General features: G+C 39.6%; 1 protein-coding gene across 1 annotated transcript; it reads right to left on the reverse strand.

Annotated features, from left to right (window-relative positions):
* Positions 1-192: 192 nt before the first annotated feature.
* On the reverse strand, positions 193-17,247 carry LOC110991084 (CD63 antigen-like). Its single transcript, XM_022256228.2, has 6 exons — positions 16,847-17,247; positions 7,564-7,752; positions 5,763-5,933; positions 4,818-4,952; positions 4,295-4,378; positions 193-3,648 (listed from the first exon to the last, which is right to left on the reverse strand). The coding sequence occupies exons 1-6, from the start codon at positions 16,910-16,912 to the stop codon at positions 3,583-3,585; spliced, it is 711 nt and encodes a 236-aa protein (XP_022111920.1). The 5' UTR covers positions 16,913-17,247; the 3' UTR covers positions 193-3,582.
* Positions 17,248-17,477: the final 230 nt, after the last annotated feature.

The raw sequence follows: 17,477 nt of genomic DNA on the forward strand, positions 1-17,477 counted from the left end.
AGGCATAAAGAAGCTCAACTGTGAAAATCTCCTATGCTTTTGTACACAGCCAGTGAGGAAACAAAGCTGAAATCCGCTCAAAAGCTGAGAAACATCACCCCTGTGTTCTTTAATAACTTGTCGGACTGTGGTAACAATTCAGCCTTATATACAGACAGTATTTCAACATCCAGAAGACAAAATAGCTCAGCATTTTATGTAAATGGTTAGTTTATTCATGCCGTACCGCCATTAGAGAGGACAATTCTCCAGTACCTAGTAAAACTAGAAAGATCCATTTGTTAACAAAATAAAGTTGAATAATAAAAATATTTTTCAAGACCCCTTGTACGCAACCTGACACTTTTAAATTCAAAATATACGTTTTGTTTTCCTGACTTTTTTTTAATACAGAAGGAGCAGGAATTTGCCAAGCTGAAATATGACTGTTCAATTGTGAACAAGACAAGAAATTGCATACAGTTGACAAAATTGACGTGTACTTGCACGAAGCCAGTAAACATAAGCATTGAACTCATATGAACAATTTGGCCATGTTGGAATTAATTTACTTTATGCAATAGTACTATGAACATCAACTGTAATGATCTATATGATACTGTGACCACAAAACTAATTTGCTAAAGCTTTCGGTCATTTAATAACAAGCTCAAATGTACAACAAGGTTTTCCCAATACATTTACTGTAATGCCTACAAACTAGCTGTGTGTTTATCCAATTCTCAGCAAATATACACGCATGCATGATTTCCAATGTTTGTGGTACCAAGTTAATACAATCCCAAAGATCTGCTCTTACATGTACTTTGGTACAGGCGTCAAACGGAGTACTTTGCAAAAGCCTTGATGAGCGGGCAAGACCTCAAAAATCTGTGTATCAATTGCGTTGAGCAGAAACCTCAATGTTTAGGAAATGCAGATTCTCTGTCTTGAGCATTTGCCAGTGCATAATGTTGGACTGGGTTTACAGTACTGATATTCATCAAGACAAAATATTTGGAATTTTATTCAGTAAAATTTAAGCTTTCGTAAAGTATCTACTACATTAACTGTACTGAAAGATCTCAGTAATTAGCGAGTACACTGATGAAGTGCCTAGTACAACAATTAGTGCACACAAAGACAAGTTGTTGACAGATCTTAGGAATTAACGAGTTCACTTCCAAGCCTAGTACTACGGTAAGCGTTACACAAGGACAGGTACAATGTACTCGACACTATACAAATATTACACGATGGAATGCGAAAGTCCAATATCAGACGGTTTCCCTACAAACATCAGTACTATCTCGATTACATGTGACTGTGAATTTGACAATGGAGAAAATTTCTCGAGTTTGAACAGAGCCACATCTGTGAAGCATGTAATGTCTATGGTATAAATGTGGGCACGGCCAGTGTAGCAACATGTAGACAGAGCCCCTAAAAGCAAGTTCAAAATACGGACATGTATTGATCAAGATCAAACAAGCAATGTACCCTGGGGACATGCCCAAGTCGTGCAAGCTGAGGCTGCATTCGAATCTGTAGTCTAGAGCTAGGGCTAGGTCTTCACTGCACTGGAAATATGCTGACACGTAGACAACAGACCTAGCCATAAGTTCTGGAAGCCCGTTTCAGACATGGCCTTAGGCTTCCTGCCAGTCACCACCATTCATTTTTTTTTTGTTGCTGTATAGAACGGCGTGTCTAAAAACTGTTCACTATTTAAAAGGAATGTCTGGAGATTAATCACTCAATGATCGCAGTCTCTTCACATGAAATGTGTGTTTTACTGGATGGCAAAGCAACTGAACTACTTAAAACATGAACAGAGCAAAGCTATACATCCCATTTGAAGCAAGATATGGGACGGAGAGAACCCCCCCCGCCTTTGTGTTAGTCATTGTTTGATCGGAATCTCAGGAATTCTTTACAGACTTCTAGGGGGGATGTGTTAGGTAACAATAGTCTAGAGTGTGTATAGGGATTGGACAGGTAAGGGGGGTACCCCTCCGCCCCATATCTTGCCTGGTATAATACATCCACACCAAAGTGCAGATTTCACATAGCTAAAGATAAGAGTACTGAATGCTGACCAGTTTATAAAGAATGCAAGCCTCAAACATTAGCCATAAGAAACAATTACATGTGCACTACAAACCAACAAACAGACAGATATCACCCCCCCCAAAAAATGACAGAAAGTGGTTGCACCTAGGTTAAACATCATTTCCATTCAGAAAACTTAAAGCAATATCCTAGCTAGAAGCATGAGTTGAAGCAAAGGTAAAGAAGCCTTAATAAGTAGTACAAAAGGAGTTTTAATAAGTGGAAATTCATGAACAAAATATATTAGTGACTTAAAAAAGTTTTAACACATGAGCACTTTCAGAACGCAAGCGGATCCTTCATTAGACCATGTGCCAAAAAATATTAACAAATTTGTTAAACCAAAAAAACACGTACACCATATAAATGTAGATAAGCAAATAAGTTGTACTTGTATCTGTCTAAGGAAACCAAATTGACAATACATTATAGAGCTGCATGGAGCATTTACCCTCAAATTTAGATCAAATCTTTACACTTGTCACAATACTTTCAAGTGCTAGTAAGCAAATAAACAACTCTGGTGACCATGGTAATACTATCAATGGTTCTTTGCAGTACCCCTCCCATGGTGAAAAGCACTACGGTGACTTTTGTTCCATAATATTCCCTTCTGCACAACACCACCACATTACTTTTGGCCATTAAAGGGGTCCTCTGGGAATGTCCAGCGAAACATTGCTGGATTAGTCTACACACAAAGCCTTTTGCCAGGGGTTGGTAAGTGTAAAAAAAAATCATTCAATGAAATGTATTCTAGAAACACTGAAGCCAAGCTACAACTTTGATCAGCCATCTCCTCGGATGAATCCATAATTTGTTGAATATGGCAATGGAACAAAACACTCCCCAAAGTTTCCTTCAAAATGATTTGCCTGGACTGAAATTGTCAATTGTCAATGGCATTTTGAAGTAACAACATTTAGTAGCAATTCCCTTACTGAAGTTCAAATTCTGACAGCCTGTACTGTAATTTTCCCAGTATGAAATTACAAAAACGAAGCTATACTTTGCGAACTTCTGCCTGAAACTGTTGGCATTTCAGCAGCCACACTTGTTGATTTTATAGCCCAGTTGTCATTGTTACAAGATTTTGTTTTGCATATACAGTCAAGCCTTGTTAAAACACAGTTACATGGACCAGATAAATTATTTTGTTAGAGCTAAGACTTTGTTAAAGGAGTGGACAAAGAAAGAAAACACAAGAATTAAAGCAATTGGGGTTTTCTGAATTTGCTCTTCAAAGCAGCATTTTGATTTAACAGCATTCTCTTTGTATTGAGAGCCAACTGTGCATGGCCTCCCGTGAAAATGTTTGGAAGGAAAAAATAGAACTTACAAAAGCCAAACCAAACAAAAACCCTTGGACCGAAAGTCCACCAGTCTTCTCAAGTGGTTGTGGTTGTGTTTAGTAACAAAATAACGTGGACACCTTATGATGGTTTGATGTTGACTGCGCAGGATGGCCAAAGTGTCCTCACAAAGCCTGCTTTACACAACCTCGTATTCACCCTTGATGGACCGCATGAGACAACAAGAGCACACAACACCGAAGATCTGTCAACCAAGGGGGAAGGGGGGAAGCACAAGGTAAAACTGGTTACTCAGATACACTACAAAACAACCTTTTGCATTAATGTACAGCAGGCTCATGGTACCAGTTCAGTTAGGCTTACTTAACCCTAACCCCCTAGGGACCATTGAAATCCTGCATAACCTTGTTGGGTTCAGCATGGCTAGCCCCCTAGGGACCATTGAAATCCTGCATAACCTTGTTGGGTTCAGCATGGTTAGGGTTGACAAAACCAAGTGATATCTGTATTTGAAAAACAGACGGCACTTAGAAGGGTGGAATCCCATAAACCAGCAGCTGTCACAGCATGGTGGTGTGTGGACCCCACCTATGTCAACTGAAAGACACTACTAGCAGGCAAACATTTCCAGCCCTAAGTATAGTTCATAAGGTTTGACATGCTTGTGCTTACACATGCACAGATCTCTCTGTTGTTTTCACAGCATTCTAATGGGTACATTAAATGCATTTTTTTCTACAACCCTTGGAAAATTTTGGCTTGTATTGATAATTCATAGTTGTCTAATTACATGGCAACAAGACAGAGCAATCCTTTCTCAAAACTGTTTTCAATAGGAACAACTGGGTGCACAATGTGAATATAAAAAGCTACCTGTGCTCTGTTCTTACCTGAATCACAGCAATAACAATAGCAATTGCAGCAATGATGACGATGTTGTCCTCCAGGAAATCATAGAGTGCGTTGAAGCAACCCTACGACAAGAACATTGAAGCATCGTGTTCAGTGTTTACAATACTTTCATGAAAATGACCACTGACAAGGTAAACCGGCTAGCGCCGACGTGGTGCAGGCTCCCACATTTTTCTTATGTACAAATTCTTGAAGCAGTCAATAATCTCATGCTGTCTACCCCCCCTAACATCATCCCCCAATATTATTCTGCAGCCAAAAAGTGACCTTTGGGTAAATCTCCCACCATCCCCCTTTTATTCACAACCAAAAATCCAACTTCAGTCCAACATGTTTTATGGTAGCAGCCCAGGACAGATTATATAGCCTTTAAACCTTCATATAACCGACCCACAATTTTCAGTATACACATGACTGCAATCCTACAAACACCACAAAGGAGATTTGGGACTGAAGCAGAAATGAAGCTGTGCGATTGTTAAACAAAGAATGGATTATTACATCTGTCCAGATGGTTTCCTTCTTGGGCTCAATACCACATTTTGGTTCCTCCTTCTTGCAGCAAGAGTCTGTCACGTTGCCGGAGCCCAGATAACTATACCAGTCGGTGTAATTATTCACTCCACAACATTTCAACTGTAAGATACAACAGCAATGCATTCAAATTTATCCATTTCTGTTTTTTTTTTTTTTTGGTGTACCTTGCCTGCAAAAAAAACCAGCACAAGAATATAGAATGCTGCTACACTGCACATTCTATTGGACTTGGTTGTTTCACATGTACATGTACGTACTACGTTAAGCATGTGCACATGGCCATGTCAACCAGTCACCTCACTATGGACATACGGAAAATATCACTTTGCTGGATCTCTTCAACCTTGAAATAAATAAATGAAAAATGGAAAAGACATACATTGGAAGACAAGTCAAGTCAGCTCTTTCAGACATAACTTACTGAAATTTTGATGAAATATTATGCTTCTTTTGGTCGTTATCAATTATTCATGTGACAGTTCTTGTATTGCTGAGTTTTAGTGCCATGCATTTTGAGCTCAACGCTAACGCTTGGCTCAGGGCCCTAACATCCTCATGTCACAGCAAGCACAAACACAGATGTATCAGCACTGCTAGTGATTTCTCCATTTTGATGACTTTTTTGAGCAGGTATGTACCAATCTGCACTTCAGCCAGTTAAAGACACACACACACAAGTGTGTAAACACTTTCAATCGTGGACTCCCTATTGTTCCTCTTTGGTTCATACTTTAACTTTTCCGGAAGACCTCCCATATGTTTTATGTTTTGTACACGTTTTCCAACCGTGGACTCTTCGGCAACCGTGGACCCAATTGTCCCCTATTGTTATAGGTCCACGATTGAAGGCATTTACACACTCTATTCAACAGTGAAGCCTGAAACTACAGTTGTAGGAGGTCTACTCACATCTTGCTGCATGCTGTCAAAGAGCTTCTGGGTCGCAGTGTTATTGGGGTACTGGACAAGAAGCTTGTTCATGTTATCATCGATGGCTTTCTTGATGTCATTCCGGAGAACGTAGCCAGCGATACCACCACCCAATTCAGCCAGTAGCAGAATCACAATGATAATGGCAAACTGATGATGAAAACAACAAAAACTTAACCTTTTTTTCCCTTTCCTTGTTTTTTTTGTATTTATTCACTGCCTGATTTACCTGCCGCTGCAAGTACAAATATCAGTGTGTGTTTACAGCTGGATTATCATGTCCAATTTGAAGCTACTCACATTACAGCATGATAACATATTGAGGTATCACTAAAAACTATGCTAGTGAATGGTACTGTTTATAACAACTCATCCACAGATTCTGTATCTTGATTGGCCGAAAGTGTGTCATGTGACACTTGCTAGTTTTACTATTTTTGTCCTGCCACTCCAAAAAGACAATATTCATTGCAACAAAACTGCATAATAGTGCCCAGGTGTGTACTTCAGCTCATCAGACTTGTAGACTGCAGTTGGTTGACTTGGACTCAAGTCGCTATTTTTGTGACTCATGACTTGACTCGTAACTATCAGTTTTTGACTTTTGACTTGACTTGGACTTGGAAAAAACTGACTTGTTATCATCTCTGAAGCTCAGTGTAAACCTGTGGGTAAGGTGTTATAAAACAAATATCTAATGCTTTGTCTCTTGGTATGGTAAAACAAGTCCCCTCGGTGATCCATGAAACATATTATTTTCTAAAACAGAATGCTCCATGGATCACCTCTGGAGGCTAGTTTTACATTGACGCCATTACTTGCGGTGTCCCCGTCATTCAGGAGCCCATTCCTAAACTTGATGCATGCATGTTTTGGTTAGCAGTGCGCTCCCATTGGCTGAGGAAGCATTTAATGCGTGCATCTCATCTGTACACGCGTGTGGGGAAACTGCAGTAACGGCTCCTGATTCTTGTCACCGGATCAGTCTATACCAATCAAAGTAGTCAGTATTTGTGTAACATGTACATTAAAAATGTTGAAGCAATGACAGCAGAACTGGTCCTCGAAATGCTACATCATTAATAACCCTGCTCACTGGGCCATGAAACTTAAGTAATCTCGCCAGCTCCCTGCTGAGTACATGTACACAGCTCATTGTAACAGTTTCCCTGTCAGACACAACTCTTAACCACAATCACCAGCACTGTCCCAGCAGTCACATGCCCATGTCATGCACCTTGCCTTGTGATCAAGCCAGAATGTAGCCATCCTATCTCTCATGACTTTGCATAATGACTACAAACAAACAGGGCATTGCTGCTGGAGCAGTGCCCCATATGCTGGAGAGCATGCTCACTTCAAATTGACCATTTCTTAGCACAGCCCCGACAAATGGGCACTGTTTTCAGCTCTGTGCCTCAATTGTTTGGTGCCTGAAATGATAAGTGAATGAATGTATACTTCCTCAGTTTCATGACAACTTCCTCATGAGGACACTTACATGTCTCAGCCATTAATATTTACCTTCCATTTGGCTGGAGGACAAACTTGTATGGGTAGCCCAGTGACCAGGCAATACGGTACCTTATCAGCAACTGAGTCATTTGGAGGTTGCCATTTGCATATCAGAGGATTAGCTCCCCATTTCTTCCCTGGTGTAGATTGCTTGCTGTTGTAGCAACAATTTATGCAATAAAGCTTAATGCTGTGCTTTTTTGAGGTGAATGCCAAACAGGTCTGCAGGATGTATACAGCACCAGGGTTAGAGTTGACTACTTACGGTGCAGACCATGCAGTAGTTTTCTCTCAGAGCACCACAGCAGCCCAGGAAACCGGTGAAGAGGATGAAGATGCCAATCACCAGGAGCACAATGGGGATGGCATTGCCCATGCTGCCAGTGAAGTCAACATAGTCATTGTACTTGGTGAAGACCAAGGCACCACCAACGATGATCACAATGCCACAGATCTGCAAGGCAAAGATAAAATTTCCAAAAGGAGGTTCTTGTCAGAGTTGCAAGGAGTCACTAACTTTTGTGAGTTGAGTCATTAGGCAAAAAGTCGAGTCAAGTATTTAGCTCAAACCAATTTGAGTCCCCAATATTTGAACACAAAACTACAAATAAAAACATGGGAGAAAATCATTTTTTGAAGTAATTTTAACAAATTTTTAAAACTCTTTTGCTAAAGACACAAGTCCAGATTTTTTCTTTCCAGTTTCGGATATTCGGTTTCAAAATTTGAATTTGGCAGGTGGATTTTGGGGAGTTACTGGGAAATTCAGATCTTTAGTCCCAACACTTGTTAGGAACTCATCACTCAAAGCTCAGACATGCATGCAAATCACTTATCTTTCACATTCAAGGTCTAAAAACCTGCTAAAAAATAACCACAATACATGTATTGTTTCTAATTCAAGGCAATTCCTTCTAAATTTCTGGTCTTAATCCCCTTGTTCACTTGGCACTGCCACTGTGGCAGTGGCACTATAAAAAGACAGACAGCATGTTTTAAATACCGGTACACTTGTTTAAAACAGCACTGCATATACGGTACCGATGATGTCATTTGTTTTTTATGAATCATACCATGGAGCTATCATACATGTACAGAGTACCTCCGTTGCTTCTTTCATTTTCAGTCAGCACTAGAACACACCAATTACTTCCTTCACCAAACATGCCAAAAGAAGGCCAGATGCAAAATCCACCAATAAGCCTTCTCCGAGTTAAATTTGAATAAAATCTGGTACACTGAGTTCTTTAAATTCACGTGAACATAACAACTGGAATTCTCTATACTAAAGCCACAGTTGCTACGCCTCGTGATTCGGGGCAAGCTTTTCCTTAGTTATATACATGTAAGAGATGCCTTGCAACAATACACTGTTCTCAATGGAAAAGAAGGGCACAAGGGAACCAGTCCATTCCAGAGATGGTGGTCGCTTAGCAAAAGCTTGCCCCGAATCACGAGGTATAGCAACAGTGTCTTTAGTCTGGGGAATTCAAATTGTTATGTTTATGTGCAGTCAGATAACTCAGTGTACCAGATTTTATTCAAATTTAATTCGCAAATGGCTTATTGCCAAAAACTCCCAATGAAGCCATATGTACATTAAAAAACACATGAGGTCATAGTCACAAATACCAATGCACTAACATTGAAGAGATTCACGCTACATGTACATGCATCAACATCTTAGGCAGTGATTCCAAATCAGAAACCAGAAACCTTTGTTGTGATTGTGAAAAACTATACCTGAGGGTTTTCGCCAACATCTGAAAATGGGGCATACACATTTGCCTTGAAATGAGAACAGAGGTCCAAGTTGTCTCCCCCCAAGTACCGGTACATGTACATCTACCTGTATCATGCACCCTGTCATGGTTCCAGACTGATTTCCTAGGCTTTAACATTTCCACCCTTCAGTTGATACATGTATATGCTTTCGTGTATATGGTACAAAAAGTGTACTGTCTGGTCTTCTACACTATTAGACAAGGCTGTAGGGACTAATTATGCAGTCCTCGCTAAATGGGTTGCCCCTGCACCCGAGACACCCAAAAAATATTTCCGGACAAGAATTTCCACAAATGCTTGTCCGTAGACAACCAGAAAAATGGACAGTACTGATTTTCTCCACTCATGGTTATCTTGTATCTCAATTGAAAAATACAGTTTTAAGAGAAATAAAAGCAATGAATTCCTTCATCCAAGTCACAAATTTCAGCGAGGTTTTGCCTGAGTTTCCAATAAGCCATTGTGCATGTCATGTGTAAAAACTGTGCCGTATGTGTACATGTACCTAGTCCAATTCCTCTCCCAGCCTGCAGATTCGTCAAGGATTCTTCGGGTCTGGGAGCCAGACAAACTTGCACGTATGAAGAATTTGTACAATGATTCTATTTCTACATAGCACGGGACACTGGAAAAAAGGCCTGTCACTGGCGGTCTACGTATTCAGCGGACACTACATTCTCACTACGTTCCTGATACTTCAATTCTAGTCTGTGATTTGTGTGAACACATGCAACAGCTGAGTGTTCAGCTTTATGAGTATGAGTTTTTTGCAGACTATTTTTTTTTCTCAAATTTTTTTTTCCATTTGCCCATCCATCTCTGTTGCTTATTTTCAGATACTTGTACACATCACAATTTTATCAGAATCTTGTAAATATTTAAAAGTTTTTGTCTTTATTTAAGTTTTATTAGTGTGTTCTGAAAAAGTGAGAAACTACTCAAAGAATGCCTCCCTTTCTTGATACGGACATATCCACCCGCACATGCAAAATGAGTACAAGAAATGAACTCACCCATTTTTCAGTGCCGTTTACCATACGTGCTAGCCTGACATGATGTCATATCTTTTCTGTTTGAGTGCAGTTTTAGGGTATTTTGTGGTTGGACACTTTTCATTGTATACTGCAAAACCATGCTCATAAGCAACGTTTAATCTGGGCTACCAAGCTGAAACAATGGGAAACCACTTTTCATGAAAAGCAGTTGGGGGGGGCAACCATTTTGGGGGAGATTTGTCCAGCACTGTGCTGTAATGCTCATGTATCTACTGTTCAAACAAAAACTGTAAGCAAATCCCAAATACACACAGGAAATGCTGCCTTATCATGACAAAACTTTAACCAGCTGGAATCAAAATTTAAGACAATTTCAACCCATGGTACCTACATGTACATGTACTCTGCAGTGTGTGCCATGTACATGTACATGTACTCTGCAGTGTGTGCCATGTACATGTACTCTGCAGTGTGTGTACATGTAATTCAAGCTTTTACCATTTCCTGTGCACAATGACGTAATGCAAAATTGAATTTTTTTTACTGCATGTACATGTAAGTCTGTGTAACTCCCAGAAAAACTTGTCCAAACAAATGCGACACAAGAACATTTTGGAATCAAAGACTTCATCCTTGAATGAAATAAAATTCAGAACTTGTTCGAACATTGAAACTTCTCTGACTTCTCCAACTTAAACGAAAAGTGGACAGAATGAAACAGCATTATTTAATTTACCGGTAAGTTAATTTTGACATAAATCAGGCTCCACACGTCATGCCTAAGGAAGATGGGATGTCGTGAAATGACAATTTCAGAGAGCAAATGAAGCATGAAGAATAGAATTCATTCCGACGACTGTGTCCAACGCATCCAACATGCATACTGGTACTGTTAACGACACACAAAACACGTACAATAAAAAAGTACCGACCTAAATATGTATAACGGATGTAGGTAAAATCACAAAAAGTGGTATGCTTAAAAATAGAAATGTCCCACCAAACCCATGCCAGAACCGCTAACTTCAATTTGAAATCCCAGAAAACTATTGGAATTAACCATTTCTATGTTGTAACCACAGTAACTCTGACCTTTAACTTATAAAGTCTAAATACCAAATGGCTTCCAGAGGACACCAAGACCAACTCACAACTTTGAAGTTGATATGTCCAGTTCTTCTAAAGTTAGGGTGGAAATCCATTTCTACTGTTAAACCATTAATTGAATTAACCTTTGACCTATGGGGCCCAGAATCAATCGGCTTCTGCTGAACTCCAAGACCAATCCACATACATGTACATACATACATGTGCTTGTATGTATCTATTTCAAAGTTGATACGGTCCTTCTCAAAATAGTTTGGGAAAACAGATGGGCAGACAAACACACCTGGAACGAAAAAGCAAACACAGAATGTGGAAGAATAGGTCTGGAATTGGACTACGGGTTTGTACAAGGCCCTCATGATCCTTTCTGTAGAAAATCACATAAAGAGGAGTGTGAAATGGCTTTTATCTGCTGCCAGCACATGTGCATGTACAGTACACGTATGCAAACAGGTCTGATTACCAGTCACCAGTCATGCATGTACATGTACATGCTGTCTCTAAAACTGCTTGCGTAATTCATTTTCTGCCTTTGCCCTTTGGCCATAAATCAATATTGTGTGTCTGTGAGTGTGTGCGCACATGACTCTGACTTGCATACATCCTTCCTCATCATGTGATTCTGAAATCATGGAGTCCAAACTGCACAGTATCAGTTTAGTTCCTGAAAACGAAGAGCTGACCAACTAGAACAAAGTCAAACATAACTAGTTTCCCAGAAGCCCATAGGAAATGCTGAACAATGCTGCTAACACATAACTGACAGGAAAAAATCCTCACAACTGGATTACATGGTACATATACAAGCATATGAACACAATCTCAAAAGTGACAAGTTTCTTTAAGATCCATCTCCCGAGTGTAGATTCTATTCTTAAATTTTAAATTATTTTGTAAGAAACAACTCCATTACTTCTGTCCGAAATGTCTCATGTCACTTTGGACGATGAGACAGACTTCAATGAGCAGACGTATCTGTGCAGTAAGTCAGTTCAGAGGATACAAACTATACATTTGCATGTAACACGATAAAGCAGCACCATATACAAATAAACATGTAAAAAAAACCTGTCACCTCCAAGTATACTTTGTAGAGTGCTGAATATGTACAGTACCATATTGGCCAAGTAGTAAACGGGCACTGCAAAATACAATGTACTCAATTTGTTCACATACAATTTGTACAAATGTGAGCATATGGTGTGGCACAATGCATACATATCATGTGACATTTTGTCAATTTGGTGTTTAAATTCATTTTACCTGTTTAACATTAAAACTACATGTACATGTAAATTCAAATGCAAAGCACAGTCAACCCTACCAGCAAATGCAGAATTCAGTTTTTAGTGCTTGCCTACGTTTTCACTGTTCTGATAATATAACCTTGATGAGATGTACGGAAATTGTAGGCCTACATGTATATGGGCTGACCCGAGGAGACGCCATTACCTACCAGCTATCACACTCATACACAGGCATGCATACATACATGTACACTTTGGCAAATCAAAATACCGTATTAATCAAAGAAGCATGTAACTCATATACCACGTACGCGCAAACAGGCCCTGTGCAGAAATCTAATCCTGGACAATTAATCTACATGTATATGAGAATGCTTGACATAAATCTTTGCACTGTGGATTCACTGTGAATGGGTAATAGGAAAACCATGTTACTGTATTATACAGCCAAATATTAATGGCTTTGTTTTTTAATGACTGGACTGGCTAAAAACAGTAGGGTGAGTTGTCTAAACTGTACAGCTTCCGACTAAACAGTAAACTCGTCCATAAAATCCACAACTGCCCTCAAATATGTATTACATCTGCACAAAAAAGTATGCTGGATTCAAGTTTTTAATCCAAGTGAATATATATGTAGAAAAAAAATGAGCTGTATGCAAATGCTGGTTTAATGCGAGTGCATTTTCTGATGAGAAACAGCTGAAACAAGATAGGTGAGTTTACAAACACAAATGCCCCGCTTTTGAGCAAAGTACTATACTAAAACAGGAAAACATGAAACAATTTTGAACTCCTTTCACTGTTGTTAATTAGTAAAAGATTGGGATTAAGTACATTTGAAAATTCAGGAATGAGAATATAATAAAAAAACAAAGTGGCAGTTCCTTAAGTTATTGCGCTGACGAGTGTTCTATTGTTTTAGCCAAATTGACCTTTGACCTCATTGCTGTGCAACCAAATTCAATAGGGTTCTTAAGACCATAGAGAACAATCCACACACCAAATGTGAAGTCGATAGGATAAAGAATTCTCAAGTTAACGCGCTGACAAGATTTGTGGAAGTGCACACACACACGCACTCATGGATTTTACATACAAAGTGTGGACATTACTTTGTTCTCCTGTGGTTAAGGAAACTTGAGGAAATTGCTCCTTTTTCTCCAACTAGGATAACTCCTCCGAGCTGGATTTTTGATGATGAGCTCCTAGACTCTTCCTCTTCAATTTTGCCACAGATAACCTTGACCCAAAAATGCCTCTGAAACTGTTTTTCACAGAGGGGGAAACATTGCGTGGACATGTGCGAGTCCACACTACGCCATCGCACCCTACATTATGTGGACTTCTTTTGTGCAGAGGTCCACACTATGTATGCCATGCCTGCACACAGCCACCCACAGAAGGACAAGGCAGAAACAGTATGTCCCTTTGACTTCGTCGGTGGGGCATAATTTTAAAAAAAAATGGCAGGGAGCCTACGCCAACCACGCTTCTACATATGGGCATCACAGTTTTAGCCTTAGACATTCAAAAAGATTTTATATTATATTCATACATTTATGACACAGGACTGAACCCTAACAGTTCTGAATCGCACACTCTGTCACCTCATGTCATTGAACATGTGGTTTTGGGTGTAACACACTGGCATGATGGTATTAATGGAGGTCACTTGGAAACAGCAATGTACCTGTGAGGTATATCACTTAGGCATTACTATTATAGACTCACATGCACTGAACATGTTCAAGCTTAGATGTTTTGTTCTTATGATCTCTGACGCACTTCATTTATTTGACACATGTTGAAATACATGTACATGTAAAACACTGGCTTGTTCATATTCACGATTTCATGGAACTGTGATTTTGTTCAACTTCAATATTTATTTTCTTGAAAAGAAAGACCTCTAATGGCCCCATTTGTGAACAGATGATGAAATTATTTTCTACAGATTAATAAAGGATTCAATTTAAAACTGCCTCATTCACAATGGCAGTATACATGTACATGCTTATACATGAGGATGGAACAAAATGAAGATTTCTCTCTTGTGGTAACTGTCTTAACTAAAAGCAAGGACTGGCAATTCTTGGGCACAATCCGTCTATCAGCATGATCAACTATCAGTTGATCCTGTGTGAAATCTTCAACCTTACTTCCCTTTTTAAAATACCCTGGTAAACTTAAGGCAAATGTCTGTCCAAAGGCAAAATACTCAGATTATTGATGTGCTGGGTACTTTACAGTAACTTGGCTGTATTGTTTGTAAAGAGCACTCCAAACACATGTTGTTATGAGGTAGAATCCCACTACAGGTCACATGATTTAGTGGGCGCAACAATGACCTAAAAGCTACTTGAAAGAAATAGACCCTCTTGCGTATGACATCTAGTTAGAGGGCATTTCTTTCTTCCTCTAGGATAGGCTTGAGTAAACCTTTTGTGCATTCATTGTAATTACAATAACAAAGAACATTACGAATAGCCTCTGACTCCGCCTTAACGCAAGGGGTCTATTATTAAATGTCTGAAGTCAAATTTAACAGTGAAAATATTGAGGCATTCACTTACAAAAAAAGAATATTTTCTGACCAGTCTCTCCCACAGGATTTGTGCACAGGGTGTCAAGTGGCATCCGTACATGGAATTCTTTCCCAGTTTTGTCAACCAAACCATACAAACCTGTAGGCCTAAATTTCCTTTAAAGATAGTGAACACCCATTTTTTGTCGTAATTTCACAAGATTGGCTGATTACGGTGTGTAATATTCACTGCAACTTACATTCCACGGACTTGTTTCATGTTTCAGTCAACTGCTTTGTGAAAAATTGAGAAAAACTGCACGGCATTTTCAACACTTAAATCGATGGTCTTGTAATTTATCTGGCGTGAAATCTAGGTCGTTCATAGTAGGTAAACGATATCCACGGGATCAGGGTGGGAAACAGGCATGATAGGAGCTGTTTCAATGGCTAGGAGTAATCAGTGAATTTACCTTGACAGTAATGTGCCTCGACAATGTAACATTGTGGATTCATGAAAAAATTCATCCTGGAATACGGTCGACTTGTGTCCGTGAACGAGTAGGCCTATATGATAATACATGTGCGCGCGCGATCATGCTTAATTAATGACTGCACTTTCACATCAGTTTACAAGTAGATGAAAGTCTAAAAACTCTATTCTTATTAGTTGATTCACTAATATTTATAAGCACAGAAGAAATTATGTCTTGAAAAACGGGAGGTTTAACGTGTGGAAATCATACTTTTTGTTGACGAAAATCCTTTCACCATTCTGCATGGAACAGCCAGTATATTTGGATCATACCATAATGCTCTAGGGGTGGTTTTGAATTCAAAATTCCTTTCCTTAAATAAAATTTAACTTCACACTGATCCAATTCATTTCCCACTTTACACTCAGCTTCCTATAATTTCATTTTACATTGCTTTTGGTGAATTTCTGTCGGTATATTTTTGGTTGCTTTAGGGCTTAACCGTTCATTAATGGAGACTCCCACAACATCTGCAAACACTTCGCACAAGAAAATTGGCACCTGTTACAAAATATGATGTGGGAAGTGAAATGAGCTCTTATAGTGCAAGTTATACGATGGTCAGCTGACCATCATAAAAAATGAGAACAAAATTTCTGTTTTCTTGAAAACAACAGCATTCTAGGCAGAAAAATTTTACAGACGGATTGAGGCTGTTATGTACTTTCAAGAAAGATATTTCAGGATTATACGGTAGTCTGATTTGGGGGAGTTTGCCAATGGCATACACTACCTTTAAAACTGGTGACAGCCCAGTTCTTGCAATTTTATTCGATTGCAATCTTTTAAATTTTATATTCAATTCGAGAACTAGATAACCAAAGTTGGGCAACATGGCCAACTGTGTCAACGAAGTTGGGCATGGCCCAACTCTGTCGTGTAGCCTGTTGCCGGGTAGTCACGTTATTCAGACAGATTAAAAAGGTGTAACAGCCAGACCATGGCACACAGCACGCTACGGTGGAGATCATCAGTGCGTAACGGTGCCTGGCCACATTTCTTAGTTTTTATAATGGAGGTAGGAAAAGTCTCTCCCCTGATGTTATGTTCCCCTAATAAAATGTTCCATGATATGACAAAAGGGGAAAGATGGCGATGTACTTGTACATGATGCACAACATGGGCATTGCAGACCCAGCCTGCATTGCGGTGCATATTACGCCGTTAACTGACACATGACAGAAGTTGATGTTAAACCAAACCTACCCCAGGACGGGCCTACATGGGGTTCGTCGACGGTATGCCATTCCGTGGTACATGTACGTAGCGGACTGACCGAGCGACCATGGTGCGACGAACCCCATGTGAAAAACCAACACCCAACTGTCGGCGTTTGTGTGTAGATACTTACAAAGAAAATGAAGTTAAAGAAGAACATCAAGTATTTGATGAGTTTCGATGCCCCTTCGACAGCCATCTCGACAGTCTCCTACGATAACCTCAGGTTTTTTTCAGAAGTACTACAACTGCAGCTGTACACTAGAACCGCACACTTCGTTAACGTGTAGCGATGCAATGATCAGCACGTTAGCGTCGTTTGTGCAATGACAGGTGTATGGACTGTCCAAGCGTGAGCGGTGACAAGTAGGGCACTGACGGCTAGACGTTTATTTCTCTGCAATAAGTCCTTTTTAATGGTCCACCAAAAAATTAACAAAATATAACCTAGACTGTTTAATATTTTTTCTATCAAGTAGAAAAGAATTTTACAGATCGACAGCTTATATGCGAGAATGAGGATTACATTTTACAGGCGTAGGCCTACAAGTGTATGTAATTGTGAAATGCCCAATGAGCAACATGCACGTGACGTGTAATGAGATACAGGGGGTACACGTAGAAATACGAACTTCCGCGGTTATGTGCATGAACGTACTGAGACTGCACATGACAGGGGCGTGGCAGTGAAAACAGTTCGGTAGTCATCTGAATTAAGGGGGGGTCAATAACTTAAAAATCCGGCTGTCGGTAGGTATAAAATT

The sequence above is a fragment of the Acanthaster planci genome, linkage group LG03, assembly GCF_054643075.1.
Source record: "Acanthaster planci isolate LZ-2023a linkage group LG03, COTS_SCS, whole genome shotgun sequence".
Taxonomy (NCBI): Eukaryota; Metazoa; Echinodermata; class Asteroidea; order Valvatida; family Acanthasteridae; genus Acanthaster; species Acanthaster planci.

Excerpts from the sequence above, each read along its gene's own strand:
- LOC110991084 (XM_022256228.2), bottom strand. The coding sequence starts at position 16,912 with ATGGCTGTCGAAGGGGCATCGAAACTCATCAAATACTTGATGTTCTTC. Across the intron at positions 4,953-5,762 it reads TTGACAGCATGCAGCAAGAT|TTGAAATGTTGTGGAGTGAA; the intron begins GTGAGTAGACCT and ends TGTATCTTACAG. Across the intron at positions 4,379-4,817 it reads AGGAAACCATCTGGACAGAT|GGTTGCTTCAACGCACTCTA; the intron begins GTAATAATCCAT and ends TTCTTGTCGTAG.